Source organism: Gopherus evgoodei, chromosome 17 (assembly GCF_007399415.2).
Source record: "Gopherus evgoodei ecotype Sinaloan lineage chromosome 17, rGopEvg1_v1.p, whole genome shotgun sequence".
Lineage (NCBI taxonomy): Eukaryota > Metazoa > Chordata > Testudines > Testudinidae > Gopherus > Gopherus evgoodei.
The window spans coordinates 6,139,119-6,166,184 of record NC_044338.1 but is presented as its reverse complement, the minus strand read 5'-3'; the positions used below and the strand labels follow the sequence as shown (position 1 = coordinate 6,166,184).

The 27,066-nt window shown below is 48.3% G+C and overlaps 1 protein-coding gene across 3 annotated transcripts; it reads left to right on the top strand.

The window, feature by feature from the left end:
* The first annotated feature begins 444 nt into the window (after positions 1–444).
* On the top strand, positions 445–25,497 carry TBX2 (T-box transcription factor 2). Of its 3 annotated transcripts, none has more exons than XM_030536880.1 (8): positions 445–524; positions 10,609–11,539; positions 12,941–13,208; positions 16,757–16,903; positions 18,909–18,985; positions 19,247–19,416; positions 21,274–21,833; positions 24,262–25,497. In XM_030536880.1, exons 2-8 carry the CDS (start codon positions 11,175–11,177, stop codon positions 24,706–24,708), a joined length of 2,034 nt encoding a protein of 677 aa, XP_030392740.1. In that variant the 5' UTR covers positions 445–524; positions 10,609–11,174; the 3' UTR covers positions 24,709–25,497. The 3 variants fall into 3 exon arrangements, with proteins under 3 accessions (XP_030392740.1, XP_030392741.1, XP_030392742.1); XM_030536881.1 differs by lacking the exon at positions 445–524 and adding an exon at positions 10,395–10,437; XM_030536882.1 differs by lacking the exon at positions 445–524 and having other exon boundaries at positions 10,606–11,539.
* The last annotated feature ends 1,569 nt before the right edge of the window (positions 25,498–27,066 follow it).

Genomic DNA, 27,066 nt, shown 5'->3' with positions numbered 1-27,066 from the left:
ATACGAGCATGGCAGTAGTCATTGTTACTTAAAGTCTAAACTAAGCCAGACGTGATGTAGAAATCGCCCATCGTGGTGCCCGAAATGCGGGCTGACAATGCCAACAGTCCTGCACCGCACATGTGAGGCTCCGAGGCTTTGTTGTCCCGGGGGATAAGCGCCAAAGGAATAGGTTTACATGCAACTTTTCCTGACAAACAGTCTGGACACTGTGTTTATACGTTGCTCCACCCTGGATAAATAAAGTGCAGTAGAGTTTGTGTCTCTGTCTCCCCGCGTGTTGTTATTTTCCAGAAATCTGGATTACTGGAAATATTTTCTTTAAAGGCGGAGAGAAATCTAAACAGTCTGAAAAACGTGGTGGGAAGTGGTCGTGGAAGTCGGCAAAGGGGCTAGAGACGCCGGATTAAAAACGTGGGGCACTTTAAAGGGATTCCTCGCAGTTCTTTCTGAAAAGATGAAACCGGCCGCTAAGAGAAGATGGACGGGTCAATTTTACATGTGGCCCTAAAATAGATCGCGAGGTAGGTCCGTGTGAAATCTCCGGCTGCTAACTGGGCGCGGATACGATTCTAAAAGCAAATGGATTCGTATCTCTTAAGGTGTGTGTCAAACAGCGGCGATTCTGGATTTCTCTCAGGGCGTAACTGACATCAAATAGAGAGTTAAACTCTAAAGGGAAAATAAAGCCTATAGGTTCATGGCTGTAAGCAAAGGGGGGGGATGTGTACGTGTCAAAAGTACATAGTTTACTATAGTATGTGCATGCTTGAAACCCAGGTTGTTCAGTGCTGGGCTATAGAAAGGACCCTGGAAACTGCTGAGAGCAGGAATCTCTTCCAGTCCACCTGCAAACGCTGGGGCTGGGGGGTGGGCGGTTTCTGGTCAGGAGCAAATAGCCGGTGCTGCTGTTTAAATTTCCGCCTCTTAGGGATGAGGAATCGCCTTTCCAGGATCTTGCCTTGATTGCTGGGGGGTGTCCCTGCCGGTCCAAGGCCCAGAGCCCCTGCCTGAAAGGCGACAGGAGAAGCGGACGGGGCAGGAGACAGGGAGCAGTCGGGAGGCCGGAGTGAAACTGGAATGTTAGGGTGGTAATTGGGTTTCCAACTCCGCCGCCTCCGCAGGGGTGGGAGGGCAGGGAGTTTGCCAGGCCAGACGCTGCAGAGAAGGGAGGCAGCCCAGGGGGAAGGGAGCAGTTCTTGGACACGTAAAGAGAGAAGAATAAGGGTGAGGGTGAACCCGTGTCTGGGATTTTGCAGACTGGCTTTAAAGCATGTGTGTGTGTAGATAGGGATATATTGCAAGGGTGACACTCATGGATACTTGCCACACTCAGTCTTCCCTGGATCTAAATCTGATCCGAGTTACAAGCACTGTTGTCACCTCTTGAGAGATTAAAAAAACCCCAAATCTACAGGCCACTCGGCCCAACTTCTCTGGTCCCCATTCAATTTGCCTTGACAGCATTTTCTGGAGTGGTTTGTCCAACCCTTTTGGCTTCCCTGCTGCGTCTCTGCTCCCCTCCTCCGCCCCGGTTGACTTCCAGAACACTCGGGGCCCATGGGCTATCCCTGGCGGGGTGGGAGGGTAACAACTTGAGCCCGGTAAAATCTTTCTGGAAAATAACAATCCATGGCCAAGCTAAAAGGCGCGTTGTGTAGAGACAATCAGCTTTACAACCAACCCTGGACATTCAGGGGAGTGATCTTTGAGGAAATAGACTTTTCTCCTGCATGGAGTGGATTGCCTGGCCTCTGTCAAATACTGCGAGTGCTTTCCGCGGCTTGCGCGGGTATAAAATAACATATGTTGCAAAGAAGTGACAAATCAAGTGGCAAGCCCATCTGCTAGGCAGAAACCAGGGAGGCTGCTGCATCTCAGGTTATTAATCCGATTGTTGAAAAGCAACCGTACAGTGTTCAGAGGGAGACAGAGACAAAGGCGATGAATAAAATATTAGACATGTTTCATAATGAATAATAAAAGTTCTCGCCAGCCGGAGTAAGCAAGGGGCTGTGTTAATCTCTGCAGCAGGAGGGCGAGGGAAATACTGCTCAGACCTGTCCTGTCTCCAGGCAGGGCAAAACACGGCAGCGCTTCCCTGAGCAGGAGGGGTTTGCACCCAGTCAATGTCCTGCCCCGTGGCAGGGAATGGTGCAACGGGCAGGGGAAGGCGCCGGGACCAGGGTGCTTAATTGCCCGGCCGGAGCTAAAGTAGGCGCATAGCAGCTTTGCTAGCGGGATCCCAGGGGCGCACACCGCATTAATTCTTGAGACTCTCTAGTCTAAGCGGTTGGGCTCTAGGACAGCATGGAATCAAGTGACCCATTTTGTGTCACGCTCCCCGACCGAGGTTGCAGAGAAATGAGGTTTCTAAGCTGGTCGCTCTCTTGGGGCGCACGTGTCTTCACTGCAGCTCAGGGGGCGGCTCTTTCCTCACCTACCACGGGTTCGCGCCTTGGCTTTTTGCGAAGCGAAGCCACAGGGCTAAACCTCTATTGTTACTTCTATGGAATTATCGCCTCAAAATAACATATACATGGCGGGGGGTTGGGCCCTGGGTACTTACCCGGAGGGCATCTTGGGTAATAACAGCCCTTGAACTGAGATGTATCATTAATATAGATTAAATTCTAATCTATCTAGAAGTAGATCTCTCTACCTCTGTAGGTATGCGTGTGTATATATATAAATCTCTCTACCTCTGTGTGTGTATATATCAATCTACCTCTGTACATGTGTGTGTATGATCATTGAGGAAATAGACTTTTCTCTATACACACACAGACACACAAATTATACTCCTAATATATGCCTAATGTTTATATATTAAGCTATATAAATTGAGCCTGTACTCCTAACATTATATATATATATATAGGCTCAATATATATAAATTAGGCATATATTAGGAGTATAATTTGTGTGTGTGTGTGTGTGTGTGTGTGTATAGAGAAAATAAAGAAAAGTCTATTTTCTCAGTGATCATACACACACATGTACAGAGGTAGATTGATATATACACACACACACACATATATATATATATATATATATATATATATATATATATATATATATATATATATATATATATATATATATATATATATATATATATATATATATATATATATATATATATATATATATATATATGTTAGGAGTATAGGCTCAATTTACAGTTCATTCCAAATGTGTTTCCAATGTACCTTTTCACGGACAGTTTGCCAGATGAAATATCTCCTATTATTTTAGGAAGTGGCCCGGTGTCATTAAAATGCCACCGAAAGGAAAGCGCGAGGTGGAGCAGCCGCACAAAGAGACAGACGGCGATTTTTACATTTCTATTTGACGGACCAATCTAACATTATCTGCTGGGCGGACAGTGCCCTCCCCACGCTGGCTCCAGGCCGTTTGTTCTCTAGGGAGGGGGGCTATAGACCCAGCCGGGGGTGGGGGGTGGTAACTCTGCGCACCTGTTGGCCGTTGCCAAATCGTTCCCCTTTTCTTCCCTGGTTCCTTTTGGGGGCCGCCCCTTAGGGTGAATCTCACGTGCTCCTCTTTTCTCACGATCCCGCCGCAGGCTGCAGAGCAGAAAGCAGGAGTCACTCCGGCAGGACGGAAAGTCGCTCTTGCTTGCTCCTGAGCAGCTGCGACTCCCCAGCCAGCCCCCCGGTCAAACAGCCTGTTGTCACTAACAACACTTCACTGCAGCGTCTCCTGTGCTCCTGGGGTGCTAGTGAGGGGGGTGATAGGGGTGGGGGCAGGCGTGTATTTCAAGCCCACTCCCACCTGACTCTTTCTCGCCCCCCACCCCAAGCCACGAGAGGAAGAACTCGGTCTGAGTCTGTCCGGCTCTCACTCATCACAGCTGCCTTAAAAATCACCCCACTCCCTGGCTCTGAGTTTCCTTCCTTGTACTTCCCGCCCCCCCCGCCCCTGCTTTTGGAGGATTGACATGGTCCTTCCCTTAGCGAAGTGTCAGCAGAAGCTCGATTTTCAGCCCAGGCGCTGATGGCACCCAGATTTATCTTAAAATTAGCCATGGCAATCCCTCAGCTGTCTCCACCTTATCTGTTTTCTTCCTGATCCTGCAATCCAGGCAGAAAGGGCAGATCTCTGTATCCTGAGCCAATACGGGAAGGACACCACCATCGAGTCTGTTTTTTTGGTAAGGGATAGGAGATCCCCCTTCCAGTGAAAGTTCAGATCGATTATTGCTGACAGCTCAGGCTAGGATCCCAGGCGGTCTGAAATATTGGCCCCTTATATCACATGTCTCTAGTTGAGGTCGTTACACGTTGGGTTTCTTTGTCCTGGAGAACAGATACAACTTAGATAATGTTTTCACCCCTCTAGCCATGAGGCTAGATTTCTGATTTCTGTCTCCGTGGGGCTCCTGGGATATTTGGCAAAAGCAAAGCTGCCAATTTTCCTTTAAAAACCCTTTTCCTGAAAACTGAATTTTCTCAACAATAATTAAATGGCTGCCTGTGCCTCTCTCTCCTTTAGTGAGGCTGGTGAAATGCACCCCACAGGTTGAAACAAACAAATAGCGTTGATGGGGATAGTGACGGGACCCTACCTCTCTCGCCCCTCTTAGTTTGTTTCAACCTGTGACGTGCATTTGTGTTCTGCTCCGAGCTCACTGTGTCTGGTGAGATTCCCATTCATTCCCTATCGAGCCCGAGCTGAAGCTGGGAGGAGGGAAGAGGAGAGAGGAATTGCTGCTTGTGAGAATTGTTATTTTTCATCAATCACTCGCAATTTGTCTAAGTGCACAGGACAGGACACCAGCAGCCCTGCTGACTGAGGTCACAGAGACAACACAGTCGTGGAGAAGAGCAAATTGCATTCGCTCACGAACTCCCAGATCCAAATGACTGGCTTTGCATGAAGAGGGGAGAGAGCGAAAGGTCCATGTGACATGAGGGAAATATGAAGGACTTTGACAGGTCTTAAACGGCCTGGCGCCAGGGCCTAAGTCTACAAGCTAAAAATAGAAAGGGGGCGAGGAGTGGAGATGGGCAAAGATGAAAGAGGGGCAGAGAGAAAATGGAATGGGAAATTCGGTTGAAAGTTTAGAGGTTTGCTTAAACTTTTTTGGGAGGGGAGCTTTGTCCCGGCTAACTGGGGGCACCAGGGAGGAATCTCCTTAAAAGACTCTGTTGCAAGGCTTACACCCTGGGATTCAGGCAGCGGGTTTTCAAGCAGACACACTGTATGAAAGCTGAACATATTGTTTTATATGGATAGCAGTAATCTATTGTAATGATCGATTCTTTCTCCTCTTTCCCCCTGGCTTCTCCTCTTTGAAATGAACCCACAGCGGCTGGTGATCTAAGCTAAGCCTCCCTTAATGCTGGGAGTCTGTTTCATGTTTCATAAAGTGTCGCGTTTTAGCTCCCCGATCTGCAATCCTGATGTAAAGCCCAAGGCTAAGAGGAAGAGGGGGGAACTACAAACAGAAGACGTGCAAAGAAACCCAGGCCTTGTAAACAACTGTAAGTGGCCCTTTTCCCCTCCTGATCCCCCCATCACCACTGTTTCACCTCGAGGATAGGGGTTATTGTTAAGAAATCGTCTCTATTTATATAAGATAAGTCATCATTAAAAAGAGAGCTAGTCCCAGAAGGTTACAGGAGAAGGAAATGGCAGAGAAATGATTAGATCAAAACGCAGAGGACAAAAAGAAGAATGTTCTTGCTTTGTATTTGTGGAGCAGAGAGAAGCCAAATCTTTCCCCTGGCTTCCGACTGAACTTCGTGCGGTGTGATACTAGACATGTAACCCCCATATAGTGCTCCATTAACCCCATCCCACGTGGGGGTGTCCTATGTACGATAAAGGACTCCTCCATATTCGCTTTCACAATCTCACCTCTCTACATTTAGTAGAAGGCCGTAATTATTATAAAATCAAGTAGGCCAAAAATCTCATACAATCATTATGGGGGAGATTTTTTGTAATTTTTGTAAAGGAGATCTCAAGTGCCTTACAACCCTCCCTCCCCCCGCCCCACATCTCAGTTCCACTGTCTTTGGGATACGCATTTGCATGGCTTCAGTCTTAGTATTCACGCTGATTTTTTACAAATTATTTTCAGAAGAGTATTTCTCTCTCCGTTTACATTTAGCAAGGTCTGCAATTCCTACTGCTCTGTCCTGTGCTGTGCAGGTAGCCCTGCAGTTTGATCCATCACAGAAGGGTAATACGGAATATAAACCCCCCTTTTGTGTGTGGGATTTTAGCAGCTAACAAAGTCATGCAATCGAATTTTTATAGGAATAAAAAAGGAATAAGTAACTCTGGGTCTTAAGAAGCACGGGTGCATTAACAGATTCAATGAATACGGTGATTGTTAATTACGGCTGCCTAGGTGAATAAGGAGAAAGATATTTTTGATCAAACAAGATCTGAATCTCTTTCGGCACCGTGCAGGTATATACATCCACCTCTTTCTTTGCCTTGTTCCTAATCTATAATGATATAACATATCCAAGCACGGCTTGGATATGGTGGTGGTGTTGGAGTGGGCGCAAGAGGAGAGATTAATTATTATTCATTATTATTATTTTATTATGTATCTTGTTCAAACGAATTAGGAGAGCGTAAAGAATCGGAGCAGCCTCCTTTCTGGAAAACTTAGAAGTGTTGTTGCAAATAGATTTTTCTAACACTTCCCCCCCCCAGCTAGAGGTAATTAAAAACACGGAGTAAATTGTTCTGGGTGATACCGGGGGGAAGCTGTGATTTTTTTCTCGATCTGAGGCTGCCTTGTTGCAGGTTTGCATGTGCAGCTTTATCAGCCTGGGCTTCACAAGGCCAGGACACTCGGGTTCCCGTGAAACAGGATCCTGGATTGATTCGAGTTAATGTCCTCAATACACCCAGTGCGAAATATTATTGTCACGCCGAATTTCAGCGAGAGGACTGGCCTTTCGTTTGTGTTTGTAAGCGAAGCAGTTTACAGTCATCACCTCCTCTGAACTGCGGCATGCAACCGCCCCTGACCTCTTTCAGGCAGCAGAGAAGAATATACATTGATGGCTCCCCAAAACAATCCTCTGTAGGATTTTCAGAGATGGAGTAAGGGGATGATTCAGATGATTTATTTATTGCACGGGAGCTGCTTTGTAAAGGGGTCGGCATTAATTCACAACAGCTGCACTTATTATCAGCCAGATTCGAAGTTTGCGTTTTGCGCCTTCAGACAAGATGTGAAAGTCCCTAGGACGTTCAGCACCAGAGCTGCCCGTTGGGCTGTTTGCAAAGCCCCCCGGACTAAAACGCACCGATTTTGCTTTGCGGCAAAAGCCCCGTTTTGTTTGGACTGGAATGCCGCTGCCGTCAGCACATTTCCGCAGAGGCGAAAATCCAAAGTCCAAATTGTGTCTAAATGTCAACACGTCCTGACCCCCCATCCTAACACCTTCCCCTGGTGCTTTAACAATCACCTGCGCTCTGGTGAGCTCCAGTGATCCCCCGCACCCCTCTGAGCGTTCCCTGCTCCCTACTCCAGCTCCTTCCGGGCCTCAGCAGCAGGTCGCAAGATCCAGGGTGTGGGTTTGGATTTTGTAAGGGGTCAGGCTGGGCCAGGCTGGGTTCTTATCCTCCCCCATCAAGCAGCAAGGAAGGGAGCGATAAAACCACCCTGGACAATGGCAAGAGGCGAACCTGCCGCAGGACAATGGCATGTTGTGAAGTGTCCTGGATAACAAGTGCTGGGCTTTGATTCGGTTTCCCTTGTGGCGCCAGTCAGGGGCGGCCCTCGGCAACCCAGCAACATGTAACAACCACTGGGGGGTAAGGGGGGAGCTGATCCTTGCTTGGCTTTAGGTTCCTGCTGCTCCATCTCGCCATCAGCCCCAAGCCTGTGTCCTCACCTGGCTGGCTAAGCGAGAACAGACCAGGATCAACTCCCCAGCAGGCGCAGCAGTGAATTCGCCCCCAGCCCTGAAGGAAGGAACGGGGGTTGCTTGCACAAGCGTACAGGGAAGTGACACGGATTACGGGAGGCAGACAGGGCAGAGTAAGGGCCTAGGTTCGCCGCTGGCCAGAGGTTGCAGCCGGCCCGGGGTCTCTGGATGATGCAGAGCCAGGCATGACCTTGTGGACGGGCGGGTGCCCGGTACCCTGCGTGTGCCTCGCACGCACCGCGCCTTAAGGGCAGCAGGGCCAGCCCTTGCTCCGGAGGGCCAGATCTGTTTCCCGGCGCAGCAGGCGAGTGAGACGGACCCAGGCCTCCCCTCCAGTCTGCAGCGATCCCAGATTGCCGCTGCTGGAGGAAGCTCCCTCTAGCCTGCCTGCGCTTTGCTGCGCGCCGCGGAGGAAAGGCGTAGAAAGCTGGAGCTGGGAACAGCCCCGGGCTCGGCGGAATCTCGCTCCCCCTCCGGGCTCTCCCCGCGCAGGGGCACTCACAGGCTGCCTTGGCGGCCATCTAGGGGTCACACGCTTCTATTCACCAGCCTGAGGCGTGCAGGGGAGGGGAAGGGGAGAGGCATTTCTCTGGAGGAGGAGGGAGGGGACCGGCATTTGCACTGCGCCCATCGGGATTATTGGGGGCTTGGGACAGTTCCTTGGGGTGGGAGGGGGGCGATCTCCCGGCGCCCCCCTCCCCAATCTCCCAGGGAAGCGTCTGGGCCGACGATTAGGCGGCAGGGACAGGAGCCTTGGGAGGATTGCAGGGCGCTGTTTGAAGATTTTTGGGTAAATATGAAGTGACAAGAGACGGGTCTTTATTGTGGAGTCTCAGCCGCCTGGCGCCAAGCCCCTCTTCAGCAAACGCAGCCCCCGGTTAATCAGAACAGATCTCCAAATGGACCTCTTAAAAGGGACACACACACACCCTCCCCACCCCCAAACAATGGCTCCTGCGCCTTTAACCCCTCCGGGTGACACCCTCTAGCAGACTATCTATCAAGGGGGGGGGTGCCCGGCCATAATCCCTTTGCAAACAGACTCAGGATTTTCCTTCAAGATTATCTGCATCTAGGCGCCCAGTAAACAAACTCTCCGGATCAGTCTTCCCGGGGAGGGAAGAGCCAACCTTGAAGCATGCAGACCAGGGGGGGCTTTTTAACGCGGAAAACTGATGAATAACTTGTCAGGGGATTAGTTAAAATCCTGGGTAAAACTCAGCAGTCAGCAGGCTGCGGAATTTTTTAAAGGGACTATCATTGTCTCCCTGCAGCACCCTAAATTCCCTCTGTTATCAAACCCTCTCCTGCTGGAGGCTTTGCCATCTTCCCCCCCCCCCACACACACACACATCGCCAGGAGAAGCAGCGGACGGTGCCTTGATATCGCTCCCACTGAGAAAACGAAACCCCCCTTCCCCCCGCCTGACTGACTCCCCCAGAACAGATGGGTGACTGCCTGGGTCCCCTTCAATGTTTGATCCTCATCAGCCCCATCCCCGGGCACAAAGCAGCGCCCCCCCCCCAGGTGTCACTTCCCCAGAAAACTCAATGAGTTGCAAAACAAACCCCGGTGCCGCGGTCCAGGCTGGTCATCACTCACCCCGGGGCTTTTGGCGTGTGATTCTGGAGCTCCATCCCCTGCTGAACGCCGCCTGCCAGCGACCTAGGCGAGGGATTTAAAACGGCCATGCGCCGCGCGGCAGCCCCCAAATAGTTCAAGCCTCCCGGTGCCTCGCAGTTGCCTGCTCTGACGCCCTTCGCGGTCTGCTAAGTTCAGCAGCATTTCGCAGTTGCATCGATTGGCCTGCACCGCTCGCGGTGGTGGGCCCCACCTAGATTGAGTGTCCAGTATCTGGCGTAGGGCTGGAGTGATAGAGTTTCTCTCTGTCCCCCGCCCGCCCGCCCTCTACTTCTTATAAAATTAGGGGGTTGCAAAGAAGAGTCCGGGCGTTGAACTGCTAGTCAAAAGCCACTTTAAAGCACACAGCCAGCACGCCCTTTGCAAGGCACGTTAAATCAATACAGCTTGATGACTGCATTGTATGGGGGAGGGCAGGGTGGCTTTCAGATTTCTCTATCATTGTACACACATCACGCGCACACATACAACTTGCTAGCACACACAGGCGTATATGCACACGCACTATCTTAGCACAGATGTGTGCGCACACCGCCCTCTCGATGCACACACACAAAAACACGGGAACACGCCCGCTTGTAGATGCCTAAGGCGCATTTACACGTAATATCCCCCCGCGCCACTTCTATGACTTTTTAATCTGTGCAACTCCTGCCCTGCTCCCGCCCAGGCGAAGCTCTGTGTGTGTGTGTGTGTGTATGTGTGTGTGTATGTGTGTGTGTGCGCGCGCGCTCTGCTTTGCACTTCTGATGTGGGCTAGCTCCTGTCTCTCCTGAGGTTTCCACACGACTCTCCGGGCTGCCCCGGTGCTTCTGTCAGCATTTCTCCGCCTGCGAAGCGCTCCCCGCCGGCAGCAAATTCAGCGCTGACCCGGTATGCGGAAAGGAGCTGGGGGGTGGGATTTCGAGCACTTTTCTCTGTCATTGGTTAATATTTTATTCTGTTGACATGTTTTCTTACTGCCGGTGCTTCCGACACCTTCTTTTTTTTCTTCCTTTCCTCCCTCCCTCCCTTCCCTTCCCTCCTCCCCCCCGCTTACCCCAGATCTTGGCCGGAGCTGTCAAAACCACGCCTATGGAGATCCACAATTGGTCTGAAACGCGTAAAATCAGCAATCAAGGGGGCTTGGCTCATTAGCGAGGGGATCAGCGCAGGAAGGACATGTGAGATAGTCACAGTTTTACAGAGATCAGGACAAGATCTAACCATTCCGCTCCGGGTCCTTTCGCCCAGCGCAGCCTGGCCAGCGGTGGATCCGGATCGCGCGCCTTTCTGACTCTCCGGGGGCGCCGTGGTGGCCGTCCCTCCCCCCCCCCCCCGACTCGCTGCGGTGGGGAGCCCTTTGAAAGCCCCGCGTCGTTCCGGGCCACAGCCGCGGTTCGGCTTTGGTTTCTATTTCAGTCCGGCGAAGGACTTTACTGAGCCCAGCGCCCGCTCGCCTCGCTGCAACGACAACAAAAAAAATATAAGGAGCTACCACTATCTCCAGCTGCAAGCGGGGAGTGTCCGCCGCCGGGAGCTGCTCTGACCCGCCTCTGCCTTTTCCTCCTCGCTGGGCCAACACCAGGGCGAGGGATCCCCTCTTCTCTCCTGGCTTTGTGGATGCACCGATGAGAGATCCAGCCTTCACAGGGACTGCAATGGCTTATCACCCGTTCCACGCTCCCAGACCAGCCGATTTCCCCATGTCAGCTTTCCTAGCGGCAGCCCAGCCGTCCTTTTTCCCGGCTCTGGCTCTGCCTCCGGCGGCGCTGGCGAAACCCATCCCCGACCCTACTTTGGCTGGAGCGGCAGAAGCCGGTCTGCACGTCTCGGCCCTGGGGCACCATCACCAGGCAGCCCATCTGCGGTCTCTCAAGAGCCTGGAGCCGGAGGAGGAGGTCGAGGACGACCCCAAAGTGACTCTGGAAGCCAAAGAGCTTTGGGACCAGTTTCACAAGTTGGGGACAGAGATGGTGATCACCAAGTCAGGAAGGTATGAACACCCTCCCCCAATACACACCCCGCTTGGTAGCTGCACAAGGGCCACTACAAGTGGTACAATCCCCCACTCTTCCACCCCCTCCTTGCACCTGTGACTTAGATGCTTTTTAAAAGAAGCCACGTTCAGGATGAGTCGATTTCACTGATTAAGGGGCCCGCAAACCGGATTGGGGATTTTTCTTTCTTAATTTATTTGTATTTATTTACCATTTCCCCCCCTCCCGAGGGTGGGAGGAAGCTGCTGATGGGAAAATCTGATTCAGTGACTGAAGTACAAATAAGAAATAGAGGGCTAGGGGGTGGCTTGGACTTCGTGGATTTTCTCCCCCACTTTCATTTTTTAAAAGAAAGAAGCAAGATTCCAAATCCAGTGTGTATACAGCAATTGAACACCTTGCCCTCAGATTAAGTAGTTTCTACTTGTTTAATTTCGTAACTTGGAAACGATTTGGTATATGTGGTGCTCCAGCACTTTCTTCACTGCATGACTGACCAATATCGAGAGTTGGCTTTTCCCCTCCATATACCTGTATTTAAATATTAACAGCCCCTTTGAAAAATAAACATTAAGAAAATAGGTTTGCAATAGCCCATCTCCCCACCCACACACTCCAGGTATCTCTGCCTTCAATCTTTGCATTAGCTCTCTTTTATTTTACAGATAGGGTATTTATCAATTCAGCGTTGGTATTGTTTTCCCAAATTCTTAGAAACTTGCTCCGTGAAAATATTTAGTTTTGGGTTTTTTTAGGGGAAGGAAATTGCTTTAACATGTATCCAGAATGAATTTTGATCTCTAGTCTCAATTTCCTGAGAAATCCAAGTTGAGATTTCGACCTTTTTTGCTCATTTTCTGTCATGCGAATGAAGCGAAACTTTGAATGTAAAGATTTGAATGGTTAGATTAAAGGGGGGGAGAGAGAGACAAACCTGGTGTGTGCACTTTTTAAAAACATGGCAAAACTCGAAAGAGCCCAGGACGTAGATTTCGGACCTGTACCAGGCTCCCTGAACCAGGATTTAATCTCTACAAGAAGGTCTGATTTTCATAGCAGTTGTGAGACCACAGACCTGTTCCAAATTGCTAGTTCGGTGTGAGTTAATTTTTAAAAATTCACTTCTGCCGTTTTGAAAGCGGAGGCCCAGGATCTAGACTCTACAGTGTAACGACATTTCCAGTTTACTTCGCAGTGGGCACACAATGGATGCAAACCCAGAGAGAGACACAGGGCTGGGGGTACGCAGTGCCCGCAGCCTGCGGGTTATAGGTCTCAGACTCTGCTGCTGCTTCTCTTCTGGTGTTTTGTAACAAAAGCGAGCAAACTCCGTAGTGCTTCGGGTTATTTTTAATACGAATCCATTCTCTTTCTCTTATTGTCTTTTATTCCCTTAGGAGAATGTTCCCCCCGTTTAAAGTGCGTGTGAACGGCCTGGACAAGAAGGCCAAGTACATTTTATTAATGGATATAGTGGCTGCGGATGATTGCCGGTATAAATTCCACAATTCTCGCTGGATGGTAGCCGGGAAAGCGGATCCAGAGATGCCCAAGCGTATGTACATCCACCCGGACAGCCCTGCCACAGGGGAGCAGTGGATGGCGAAACCTGTTGCCTTTCACAAACTCAAGCTCACTAACAATATCTCGGACAAGCACGGATTTGTAAGTATCACCTCGACAGGGGGCTGTGGGGGTCATATTTAGGGCGGGCTGTGACGGTGCAGGGAGCTTTTTGGCATTGCCACGAATGTCTCGCTAGCTGCCCGTTAAGTGTGGCGTGTTTGTGCAGCTGGGAAGCTAGGCATGAGTGAGACAGAAACTGCATCTTAATACATGGGTTGTTTAAGAAAAAACCCCACAAAAACCAGCCGCTGTCTTCACCAAGGAGCAAAGGGAAACAAACGTAGTTCTAGTGGGCACATTTCAAAAGACATCTATCGATCACCGGGGTTTGTTTGAAAAAGCCAACCCGCGTCAAAATTCTGGGAACTTACTCATCAGATATTGTCGTTTACGAGGTTCCTATGTACTCGCTAAAAATGGACCCAGAAGAACCCACCTCTTATCAAAACGGAGGAAAGCAAGGGTGCCTGCGCCATGAATTTAACTGCCCCCCTTAGAAATATGCAACATATTTTTCCCAGCAGACAGCACAATTTGAATGTGCGCTTATCATCTGTAAACAGTAAATCACCAGCTCTTATCACGACATTTTAATTCATAACACACATGGCGGGCCTTAAAATGCATGGGATCCATCACTCTTAATTAAGATTAATCGCCGTGTCGATTATGTGTGTATGTGCGTACACACACCCCCTAACATGTTCTCTGGGGCCTCTGAGTCGGTATGAATTGCGAATTTCAGACACATGTTGTAAATGTGAAAGGATTCTCGTCGTGTTAGGCACATGCTAACTTCACCGCCTCAAATGTCTAAGGTTGGGCGGAGGGTGAATGGAAGTGGTTGAATGTTATAGATGTCATGGGTTTTATCATTTGGAGAGGACTCTGCCATATCCCCATTTCAGTGCCAGGCTGAGTTATGGAAAACCATGTTGTAAAACCCATTAAACAGTGTGGTGCAGGGGGATACAGGCTCTGCGCCATAACAACAAATGGAAATTTTTTTTTAAATCAGCTTTGGAAGGAAGAACTCTGAAGAACATGGCGTTGTGGGTTTAAATGCTTACACCGTTTGCTTCATGTCTGACTCACGCAGGTGACTGCCAATGCACTTTTACAACTCATTTTCCTCCCTTAAAATATGCCCGATCAATTTCCTTCACTGGGCCTGATCCTGCCAGTCCTCACTCACTGTAAACCCTCCTGGATTTAAACGTGAGCTGGAATGGCTAGGAGATTGCCTGCAGTGTCATACAATTACCTGAGTTTATAATGATAATTGCTCTAACACTTGTCACTGCGAGACTGCAGTGCAATTTACTTGGCAGACCAGATTGGGACGGTGTGTATGAGAAAGTGTGTGTGGGGGGGTGGGAGGTTTACAGCTGTAAAAATGATTTGGGATTAAATACAATTGCCGAAATGAGGTCGGGGGAGACTGTGATCTCTGAGAGGTTTTCAATATGAATGACCGTTTTTATCACTGGACTTTTTGGTGGAGCAATAAAGGAAAATAGAGGGTCATTTCATAAACCCCTGTTTGGTTTGGTTTTGGATGCAAAATCGCCCCCCTTTAAATGGAAGGTACGAGGTGTCTGAGGGCAACAGGGTAGCCATGCCCTACAGGTGCAACTGAAGGAGATGCTTGCCCGCATATGGGCAAGGCTGGGTGTCAGCTGCAAAGTTCGGTATCTCGGGGATCTTGGTTAAAACCGGTCTTGGTATGTTTCAGCTGATAAATGGCTGAAGTGACCCACCTGTACTTAGTTTCTCTGGGTGTATGGAAAGCTTCTTTTGTTGTTCCAGGAAGCAGAGTCTCCTTGCAGAGAAGCATCTTTTAAAGTCTATCAAATGTTCCTATTTATTTTTTTATTGATCATCTTCCTCGCCTAGTGGATAAAAAAAATCGAAGTGTCTTAGCCATTTGCAAATATCCACAGCATAGAGCGGATCTGAACCAGGGAGAGAGATGTTTATTCTTCCATTAATGCCCGGTGAAGGGGGGCGCGGAGGGAGGGAATCAGAGCTAACAAACAAGCTGTCTTTAGCCTTTGGACAAGCATTTGGGGCGATAAAGAGAAAGTTCATCGTCCTATGGTTTTGATATGGTAATTAACTGGGATTTGGAGATGGTGGTTTGTCAGTCAATCCATGCCACAGGCAGTCAGCGCCCACTCAAGAGTGGGTGGGGGCTGCACCCAACAGCAATATGGGCAATAGAAGGCATGAAAAATCTCTCAGGTGAGGAGTGAATAAGGATCCAGATCCTTTTTCTAGCTAGGACAAGAACTGGACCGTTTGACAATACAGGGCGTTTTGTTTGGAGAATGCAAAGTGTAAATCAATAGCGAGAGAGTATCAAAAATAGCTTTTTATTATTTAAGGGAAGCTAGTGTGATCTACCATTTTTAACGGTTCCTCTTCATCAATTAAATATTTTTGGTGTGTGTTGTTCTCAAAAGGCTGGCGTGTATTAAATCGGAAAGATCAGGGTTTAGTCTGTGCCATCTGGTCACGGAAGGGATGAATTTTTTTTAAGGAATGCAGATTTACAGCCTGAATGGGAATTTTTGCACCATTTCCTTTATAAATCCTGTCTAGATTACATCAATATAATATTGATCTGACAGGTCACCAGCAGGTGACTATTTTGGGGTTAAAAAATTTTTTTATTGCCTTGTACAGCAAAATGAAGTGACAATTATTTAGCCACTTGGACAATAGTATTTTACAATAATTAAGAATTCACCAGCCAGCAACAAATTTGTTTCGGTAATATCGCATTTAATCCTGAACGCATCAGGTTACTGAGTTATTACATCAAGAACAGGCAAGAAATACTTTAGTTGTGTGATTTGAAATGGGGGGAAAATAATTTAGAATTCGCAACAATTGTATTCTTTTTCAGAGCAATTTAAGCTAATTAAAATGTGTATTTGACTCTTCTTTCAAATTGTGGTTCTGGTTTAGAAATATTTCCAAATGCTCTAAAATTAAAAAAAAAAGAAAGAAGGAATACAGAATTGCTTTGACTACTGGCGACAGTTTCAGACACCTGGCTGGGGAGCAAATGCTTGTTCATCTGTAATATCTTCATCTAAAACATAAAATCCACGTGGATCGTGGCGTGAAACAATCCTTTCGCTATTCCAGTAGCTTACTTGGGAACATATTTTTTTCTGTTGCAGTCAACTGAAGTGAACCCACTTCTGCATTGCGTGAGATAGTTTGATATAGATTGCTAGAAAATATGCAGTGGAGACTGGGCTCTCCCTTCATTCTCAGGATTGTAATAATCTGGGGAGAGAGATTTTGCCTCCTTATCATTGCAGTCATCAGCCTGCAATTTTAAAGAGCATTTACAAAGAAATTGCAACAAGCCTTTTTCTTCCAAGTGTCCTGATCAGCAGAAGCCAGATTGTAAAAAAAATGACTTCTTATAACAGGGGGGAAAAACTCCTTTTGGCATGAATGGGGGAAACCTGCTTAATATTTGATAGCAGGCTCTGGATCTAGAAATTCTGCAGGGGAGATTGGTTTGTATTTGCTGGATTTCAGTCATTCGCTCTTTTCCTAACCCACAGACCATACTGAACTCCATGCACAAGTACCAGCCCAGGTTTCATATAGTGCGAGCCAATGACATACTGAAGCTTCCGTACAGCACATTCCGGACCTATGTGTTCCCTGAAACGGACTTCATAGCAGTCACCGCGTATCAGAACGACAAGGTGAGGGGGTTGTTGTGTCAATTAACCTTTTATTCTGGAGCAGATGCAGGGATCCGATCCTGCGGCCACTGAAATCCCTGACTTCAGGATGGGCTCAGGATCCCCCGAGGAGGAATCCAGGCAATGGGATTTGGACAAGGACTCCAATGCCCTTATAAGTCTCCCGTTCTGCTGCCACCTACTAATATTAGCCTGTTTCGCTCGCGGTTGTTAGTTTTAAAGAGTCCAACTATTTGGAAATCGAGTTTGCGAACTCGGGGGAGATAAAAATCAAAGACGGGAGTGAATTGTGTGTGTGTGTTTGCTGCTTCTGCCTGCGCCAGCCGGATGACACATGCTGCTCGGGCTTCAGACAAATCGGGGGGCAGGGCTTGGGGGAGCAGAAGGGAGAGATTTCAGACAGGTGCCCCCACGTGAGGAGGCAGTACCCCACTTTCCCCCCCCCTCCCGGGAGCCTGGGTTTTTTTTCTTTTCTTTTTTGGTCAGTAGCTTTCAGATACTGAGGAGATGGAAATGATGAAGCATGAAGAGGGTTGGAGGGAGTTACCTCTAAAGGCAGCCTTTGCTGAGGAGCACAGTTCAATGACCAAGAAGACGGGCTAATTCAGTATCTTTCCAGATTAAGCAGGGTTAGCCTTTCACGTGAGAACAGCAAGCAAAGCTTTGGAGATGGGCGGGAAACCTTTGATTCTGGTGGTGCTTTAGCTGGGTTTTGTTCTTTAGACTTGACCGGTTTTTAACACCCCCACCAACCCTTTCCCAAGAGGTTCCCCCCCCCACACCTAAAAGCTGACTGGCACCTCCACTCCTGGCGGCTGATGTTAATTGACAGGCCTGTCTGAGGGTCCTGGTGGGCTTGTTTCCCTCGTAAAGTTTATGGCGAAGAGTCACAATCGATTACAGAACACTTAGGCTGCAGCATCACCGCAAGCTACCGCAACGCAACTCAGCACTTTCTGCAGCCTGGTTCTTTCTGCTGAGCTCCATGCACTAGGGAACCATCCTGCAAAAAAACACACACACACACACACACACACACACACACACACACACACACACACACACACACACACACCCCTCTCTCTCTGCAGGTCTGCAAGATCGGAGGGTGTATCCCCAGCCGCCACTGGCTGCTCATCTCTGCAGAATAAAACCCTGCTCTGGAGCGGTAGTTTTGATCAGTGCAGTTTAAGGGAGATGGATGAGTGGAGCGAGGGCTCTTTAGGGCTGGAAAGGGACTTGCTAGGTATGCACTGCCTCTTCCCTGCTGTCTATATTGGCACAAAATAAAACCTGCTTGGTGGAAAAACTGGGAAGTAGAAGCGGGATTAAGCAATTTGTTTTTACAGAAATAATGTGGAGCAGATCAAACATGCATTTTTAAAGCAACCAGCGAGGGGACATATTTCAAAAGCATGAATTATTGAATGCCCTCATGTCGCCAGCACCAGAAGTTAGTCTCTGGGAGAGATAAGAATAGCTTTTAACCAACACAGCAATGTTTAGTGCCATCTTCCCTCCAGGGGGCCGTGAAAAATAACTTCCTATCATTAAAGCTCTATTAATAATTCAGGCCAAACCTCAGCATCATTTTTAATAACGCACGCCGTGTGTTAAACCGGGGATCCTGTGTGTTTCAAACCCTTTGAAACAGAACCTAAATAGGACACTGACATTCTGCACCGTTGAACTTTGGAGGTTAGCCCAGGTCAAGCGACCAAGCTACAAGGTTGCTCTTTATTTTTATTTCCCATCACTTTTTAATGACTAATATTTGTCTCATCGTTGCTGGTTTAAAGGGCAATTTGACATGTATTTCCACACAGTCCAAAAGTGTGTGTGTGTGTGTGTGTGTGTGTGTGTGTGTGTGTGTGTGTGTGTGTGTGAGAGAGAGAGAGAGAGAGAGAGAGAGAGAGAGAGAGAGAGAGAGAACATTTTAACCCTTTCTGCATAAAACCTTGTCTCTAGGATAATTTATGCAGTTTATTGTTGTTGTTGTTTTCAGATCACCCAACTTAAAATCGATAATAACCCGTTTGCAAAAGGATTCAGAGATACTGGCAATGGAAGGAGAGAAAAGAGGTAAAATTGTTATCGGAGCTAGAATATTTTAGTCTAGTGGGTAACGTGGATATTTATTTCTTCCTTCCCTTTGTTTTTGAAATCCAAAAGTTTCTTGAGAGATTTCAGTGGGGATTTAGTTTAGCCCAAAGTAATATTTACAACGGGTGCCGTGAAGCGATTCCACCTTCCCCTATCCCCGATAACAAGGTGGAACCATGAGTGCATCTGCTGAGATGCACCACAGAGATAATGCTCAGTAATGACTTTTTCTTTTTGAAGGAAACAGCTTACTCTCCCCTCCCTGCGGATGTATGAGGAGCAGTGCAAACCTGACCGAGATGGGGGCGAATCCGATGCTTCCTCGTGTGATCCTGCCCCAGTGCGCGATACACTTCACTCCCCATTGGGTACAGCCCCTAGTCCCCTGAGACTCAACCGCAGCAGCAGAGGTAAACAGACAGTTCACTCCAGAACTCAGCATGTTAAAAGAGGAAAGCAGTGATTTTTCTCTCTTGCCTTCTCTGAACAAAAATGGCCAGACTCGAATTTGATTTACATCCTAAAGCCTTCCTAGGAATGGCTTCGAATTTACAGAGGTGTAACTGAGGCCCCAAGGTTGTTAAGTCAAATCAAAAGAGGTATTTGTAAGTCAAATCTGGAATGGAAGATGAGGAAGAAAAGAATAGATTCAAAAATTGTAATTTAAGTAACTTTCCTGATGTGACAGATTTCAGGTATGTCTTGGGTCCTCATTCCAATGATATAGGTGCTGCTTTTAAATACAGATTAAAAACAGGTGTGGAGTGAATTCCATCCCACTTTGGACTGATTGCAAATTCAGGGTTCAGACCACTGGGAAGAAATTGCACAACCCAAAAGAGAAAAGGGTAGAGAGGTTGATCAGTACAACACAACCAAATGTTACAACTGAAGAAATGTAGCTAGGGGGGTGGGGGGAATGCAAACCTTATTTACAGATTCTAACATTTTCCTGTTGTAAATTTTTGTAAACAACAGGCTGCAATAAATGTAATTATGATGTTACATAAGCCTTACTGGCTTCCAGAACTTCTTTCTGGAGGGTTACTCCCGTTGCAAAAGGTAAATTAACCCCCCCCCCCCACAACAAACCCTAATTTTTAAGAGGAGAGAACACCGGGATTGAACTTGGAGGCTTACATCTAGTAAATGAAAATAAAACTCAGCAGCTCTCTCACTGTAGTTTTCAGTTACCATGTGTGGCACTGACACACTGTCAGCGGATTTGCTGCTTTTTAAAAAAATCCCTTTCCTCTATTTTATGTCTGCATCTTTGGCTTGCAAAAATTAATGAAATTGCAAAAATATTATTTACCTAATACCAGGGTTTATGACACACCTGGCCCTCTTAAGAGCTTTTCAGCTAAATCCATTAAACCGGCAATGAATATATACCTCAAACCAAGGAATTTAACTTAAGCTGCCTCAAACTTTTTGCTCTCTGAAGCACAACTAGTCCGATATTATTTAAATCCGGATGTGTGCAGTTACCTGCCAAAATGGGATCTTTGCTACCTCAGGCTACAGAGATGCTTGTATGCATGATCTATTCTGTGGGGAAATAAGGTTCAATTCACTATTTTTCCTCTACACATTTAGGTGTATTTCGATCAGTGCTTTTTCAGAACAGATCCTGCCATACTTATTTCATGGTGACTGGTGATTTAATCTGAACAGCCCCCTCCCGTTCTAATCGGTCCGTAAAGTGCATTTACACCCAATCTAGCTCCACCATAAATGAATCCATTCTTTTCTAATACTGCACATACCCCTTCCTTTCTCGAGGGCTTTTGCTTTCTTTTAACCCGCAGAGCACGTCGTGAGCTAGGCAGACCAGTGTGAGGATGAAGCTAATTGATAGGAAACTGTCATATATTTTGGTACCCTTAGCAAATAGGTTCTTCTTGTTTGGCAAAGCGGTGCTAATCCCCTGTGCCTCACAATTACCAGTTCATAAAGGTCTGATTCTCGCCTCCCTCCGCCCCGAAAATAGATTGAATTTCTTCAATGAATAACCAGGGTTTTTTTCCCCCAAACGGTGGGGATTTTAGCAGCAAACCCCGCTCCCCCAGTTTAGTGCTGAGTTTAAACAGACCCAGGCAGAGCTGGGGATGGCAGGTTGCCACGGGTGTGTGATTAAAGGAGGCAGGAGGGGGTTGAGCAGCAGGGCAGCCTGCACTGGGGGTGATTCCTGTGGGCCCCCAGCTGTGCGCGCCCCCCGGAGCACGGGATAGGCCCGCGTTTCACCCCCCCCCCTTTCCTTGCAGAGGAGAAATCCTGCCTGGAAAGCGATCCGGAGCTGGAGAAGCTGCCCGAGGAGCGGCCGGTCAGCGGGCCCAGCCCTGGCCCGGAGGAGACCAGCCCGCGCAGCAGCCCGCGGCTGCCGGAGGAGCGCAGCCGGGAGAGACCCAGCCCGGAGAAGCCCAAGGGGCTGGAGAAGGACAAGCCCGAGGGGCGGCGGAAAGAGCTGGACGCCTCCAAGAAGGAGGCGGAGGGCGGCGGGCTGAGCAAGGAGCCCTTCGCCCCTCTGATGGTGCAGACGGACAGTCCCCCGCACCTGAGCGCCGGGCACCTGCAGAGCCTGGCGCTCTCCGGCCTGCACGGGCAGCAGTTCTTTAACCCGCTGGGCGCCGGGCAGCCGCTCTTCCTGCACCCGGGGCAGTTCGCCATAGCTCCCGGGGCCTTCTCCGCCATGGGCATGGGACACTTGCTGGCCTCGGTGGCCGGCGGGGGCCTGGAGAACGGAGCCCTGGCTTCGACTCAGGGGGCAGCCGGGAGCGCCACCCCCTTCCCCTTCCACCTCTCCCAGCACATGCTGGCCTCTCAGGTAAGCGGGGCTCCCGGGAGGGGCTGGGACAAGCCGCGGTCCCCCCCCTCCTTTAACATCCCTCCAAACTCAACCCGGACTCCGATCTACTCCTTCCCCGCGAATGTATCCCCCATTTCACCCCCCTTATCCCTATCTGCCTCCGTATCTAACCCCCCTTCATTGCCCCCGTTAACTCCCCCCATCTCCTGCTTAGAAATGGGGGGAGGGTCCGGAACCTGGGGCAGCCCCTTCTCCCCGCACGCCTTTATTCGTACCAGGGCAGAGCCCAGCAGCTCGCCATGGGAAGCAATGGCTGGGCTGGGGCAGCTCTTTCATCGTGTCCCCAGGCCATCCCCCCCACCCCCGCCCCCTCTCCGGGTAGCGGGAGGCTGGGTTGTTACCGTCACTATCCCCCTCCCCGGTCGCTGATTGAATCCGATACCGCGTTGCTTGCTTCAGATAGGGCCCGGCTGTTTCACCGGCCGGAGAAATGCGGCGGGGTGAAGCAAGGTCATGTTTCGGATCTTGCTCTGCGGGGAGCAGTTCTGCGCGGTTCGCTAGCCAGAAGGGGACTTCTGAAAACACAATAAATCAGCCGCTCCGGGAGACAGGGGAGACTGAGCGCCTGAGAGTGGCGTTATCACCTGCTTTCCTCTGCAGGAGCAACGCTGTTCAGCTGCCCACCCGAGGGTCCCTTGATTTCTATCAGTGACATTTGTCTCCGGCCAATAATTGCTCATATCACCCTCCCCTTGGCGCTGTAACACTGTAATTCGTTTAGATGCAGCCAGATCTGAATGGTAACACATCAGCCAGTGGAGATGCTCGGCGCTGACCCCGTTTTAAACCCCCAGCTACAGTGGCATTGAACTGATACAGAATAAAACGTGTCTAGCTCCAGCCTCTCCTTGGGTGTGTCAGAATCGATAATGTGCAGGAAGCCAGGACTGAGAGGAACCCGGGCTGACCTCGCAGTGTTATTACTTTCCAGCTGCTTGCTTGTTTCTACTGCAAACAGGAGACACATGGGAATTATGGGTGCGCCTATCCACTTCTGTGCCTTTCCCTAGCTTTGAACAGGGTGCTCCCTGCCAGGGTGAATCTTGAGTCAAACCCAGCAGGCTGGATCACTGCGAGAGGTGGTAGCTGCCTTCAAGGCCCATTATGTCCCCCCAAATCAGGGGGGGAGCAACTCTAGTAAGTGGAAAGGGCCCGATTCTGCCCACTGACTTCAATGGGAGAAAGATCCAGCCTATTTCCATTGGCCAAAACGAGGGTTGTGCCATCTTCAAAATGGCTTCTTCTGTTGCATCCTGAGTTTTGTGTGTGTTGCCCAACCCAAATATACCAAGAAGTCATTTAAACGGTCTAATTTACCGATCCTACTTAACTATGTGTCTTAATGTGATTAAACTTGTGTGAGGATGCACAGACATGGGAGACAGGCTACAGCCCAGAGGGAAGATGCTGCTTTTGATGTCCTAGTGGAGACCCATTCAAGGCAGAGCCTGGTTGTGGGATACTGCTCTAGCTTTTGAACAGGCTTTTCTCTGGTAGGGGTTCCAGGCTGCCCAGCAGACATGCCAGTTAACTTCATTTCTATTTATCAGGTCTGATCCTCTCCCCATTTATTACAAGATCCTTTAGGAACTCAACAGGTTACCTTCATCCCTACCTATTGCTTGAGCAGTGCCCCAGCCTAATTAAGAGGGCATTGTTTCTGTGCCCAGGACTGTTTCAGCAGGTTGATTCCTTTCATGGTTCCCTGATGTTTAAATCTCTTTTGCTGCATACAGGGTGTATTGTTCCAGTGGGAAATTTGGAATAAAAGGGTGCAGGATCCGATATGTGGCAGATGTTTGTCAGCAGAGAGGAGGCACAAATTTGTGGCCTCTCTCCTGGCCCAGAGGGATGGAAAGTGCTGAGCTGGGTGGGCGAGAGTGTTGTAAGAAAATATTCCATTTCCATTAGTTAATGAGTTTGACTTGATTTTGCGCTGCTGGCGGAAGGTCATTTATGCTCCCAGAGGACAGAGAAGCTCACCCAAGGCAGAGACAATTGACAGACAAGCTTCTGTCTCTTGGGCTCCTCGTTTGGAGCGATACACAGGAGCCTGGCTACTTGGACTTCCTCCTGGGTCCTGGGGATGAATGCCCTGGTCCCAGGCCTGCTGTCCTTTCTCTGGGGCATTGGTTGGTTCCCCATCCCAGCTTCCTTCCAATGAACTGGATGCAAGTGCCAACCCCTCTTACCCGGAGTCTGCTCTCTTGGCCTGTTACCTTGGCAGTAGATTCTCTCCTAATCCCTTGATTTCAAAGGTCTCAGGGGGGCTCACCTGGATTTTCTGGCTGCCTGGGATTCTGTCCCCTGCCCCTCAGCTTGCGATGGTGCCAGTTCCCACCGCCTGGCGCTCTTAAAACTCTCCTCCTTTGTCTCTCTCTTGCAGGGAATTCCGATGCCCACCTTTGGCGGACTCTTCCCGTATCCGTACACCTATATGGCAGCTGCAGCCGCTGCCGCCTCAGCGCTGCCAGCAACCAGCGCAGCTGCGGCCAGCTCCCTGTCCCGGAATCCCTTCCTGAGCAGCACCCGCCCTCGCCTGCGCTTCAGCCCGTACCAGATCCCCGTCACCATCCCACCCAGCACCAACCTCCTGACCACCGGTCTGCCCGCCAGCCTGAACCAAGGCTCGGAAGGCTCCAAACCCAGCAGCAGCAGGGAATCCAGCCCCCTCCCAGACCTCCCTTTGCACAAATCAAGCAGCCAGAGGGGCTCCCTCTCTCCCAAAAGCTCCCTGAAAGATTCCATCAACGAACTGCAGAATATTCAGAGACTGGTCAGTTGCTTGGAGAGCCAAAGGGAGGTGTCACCTGGCAGGGAGTCCCCCAAGTGACTTTCTGAGCTGCCAACATGCTGGCCTGGAGGGCTGAGAAGCACTGGGATTTTGTACAGCACAGTATAAATATTTATTTAAAAAAAACAAGGGAAAAATGGGGAGGGGGCAGGCAGTTAAAGACAGGGATACAAATGTGATCCATCCAGACACCCAGACAAAGCAGAGGCCAAATGAATGATCCGCAAGCAAAATATCCCATAGCCAGGATAAATTATGGGAGACTATTCCTTCCCCTTTCCCCACCACTCTCCACCCAGACCCAGGAGAATATAATGGATAGGATCTCCCCTCCCTAAACCCAAATCAGGAGAAAATATGGCGAGTATCCTCTCCCCTCCTCAGTCCCATTGGTTTGGACTCAAAATACATCTGGAAAAGCAAAAGGACTCCAATCTACAGCGTAGCTTCCTTGATCAATGGATTACCCAGAACACATGCAATTTCCAGGATGGCAAAAGAATGTATCAGTCATTCCTTTAAAGAGACTGCGGGAAAGGTGACCGATGTTTTCTATAGGGACTGATTTCTGAAGGGAGGAAGATGCTTTCAACCCCCCCTCCTCACCTAAAACAGGCAATTTTAAGAGGAAAATAATAACTCTGGGTGAGGCTAGTGACTATGAACATGTGTGTAACCTGATTTATCAGGGGAAAAATGGAAATAAACTGTCGTCAGCTCTGTTGCATCCACCACTGATTTCAAAGGCCACCAACACTCAGAACTGGTACAGGCAGTGTGACATGGCGGTTTTGGAATCTACCGGTGTACCAGAAAAAAAATATTTATGAAATAAATGAAAATTTGTGTAAATAAGCTATAAGGATCCCAGAATATGCAAATTGGTATTAATTTATTCAGTTGTACATTGGTGTGTACATAATATTTAGAGTTTAACTCATCGCATTTAATTTTTTTCATTTTACATGAACATATATATTGTAAATGAAAAAAATATTTAGCTCTTTGTGATTGAAGAAGATCTTGGTTTCTTTAACTGTGTTTTAAAATGTTGCTTATCCCGCCTGTTCTTTAGGACAATCATGTGCCATCAGTATACACTTTTCAGTCATTAAAATCAGAGTTTATTTCTTTAATGAACTCTTACAAGGAAAAAAATCCAATGAAATTATCTTTACAGTGCGGGGTATAGGAAATGCAGGAATAAACCTCAGGTTTTTATTTTTCACTCCAGAACAAAAAAATAAATATAATAAATTTAAATATCACACAGACTGTGCGCTATATTTGTTTTAAAATAAAAATATACAGGATTTGAAATGTGCTGGTTATTCGGGTATCTATCTGTTCATTTTTTGATGAATTCTCTCACACCTTTCAATAAAAAATATTCTAAGAAGCTTTGCAAGTTTGGTGTTTTTCATCTCTCCTAGTATTTCGGAAGGATTCTGTGTGGGTTATTTACTTTATTCTAACTTTTGGGAGTAGGGAATTCTGAAACCCCCGTCCCCTTTGAAATTTGAATAGCCCAGCATGCATGTGGACTTCTGAGTGGAGATTTTGATCACCCTAAGAAATTAAAACCACTAACAATTTTTTTCTAACGCCAGGGCTAACTACAACTGGGATGACATCATTCTTACCAAGAGTAAAGCCTTCAGTTAACTCCAGTAATACAGGTTCATGCACTGAACTTGCAATTAGGCAGTTGCTTAACTTTAGCACGTGAGCAGTGCTGACAAGTCACGTGCTCAACACTTAAGCACCTGCATAACTGGTTGCGGGGCCAGGAGTCTTTATTTTGCTTTAATTAGCACAAAGGATTGCGCGGGGGGGGGGGAGCAGTTTGGTTTTATATTACCCTCATTCCCTGCACCTTTGACTTAAAAAAAATCTAAAGAGTAAATGATTAGCCCAGGGGGAGTAACCGAACTAGTTGGGTCAAAATGTGGATTTTGTATAGCCCTCGATTCTCTGCAGGTCTGTGATGAAGGACCCATTGCATTTAAGTTCTAACATCTGAAAACCCTGGTATGCATATTAACATACTGTACTTGCCCTAGTTTCATGGATCCAACAGCTCCCGGAGAAGACTTGAGTGAGTTCAATTACCATCTGAAGACTTTGAATCTGAAACGTGGAGACTTTATTAGGTTAGGCCTATTTTTTATATATATGTTCGTTATTATTTTCAATTAGAGGATGTGTAGAAAGTCTGTTCTAAATCCTGCGAGCCTGCATTTAATTTTGATCAGGAAAGATTAAAATGCTTCAATGCATATAAACATCCGTTTTGTATTATTGAGATATAAACGAAAAGAAACAGTCTGATTTAAAGCGACAGCAGCAGATACAGTTTCCAGCGACAGTGTTGCAACATTTTGCTGCACTTTTTTT

Coding starts and splice junctions, on each gene's coding strand:
- TBX2 (XM_030536880.1), top strand. CDS start 11,175: ATGAGAGATCCAGCCTTCACAGGGACTGCAATGGCTTATCACCCGTTC. Junction 13,209..16,756: donor TCTCGGACAAGCACGGATTT/GTAAGTATCACC, acceptor CCTAACCCACAG/ACCATACTGAACTCCATGCA. Junction 18,986..19,246: donor AATGGAAGGAGAGAAAAGAG/GTAAAATTGTTA, acceptor TTCTTTTTGAAG/GAAACAGCTTACTCTCCCCT.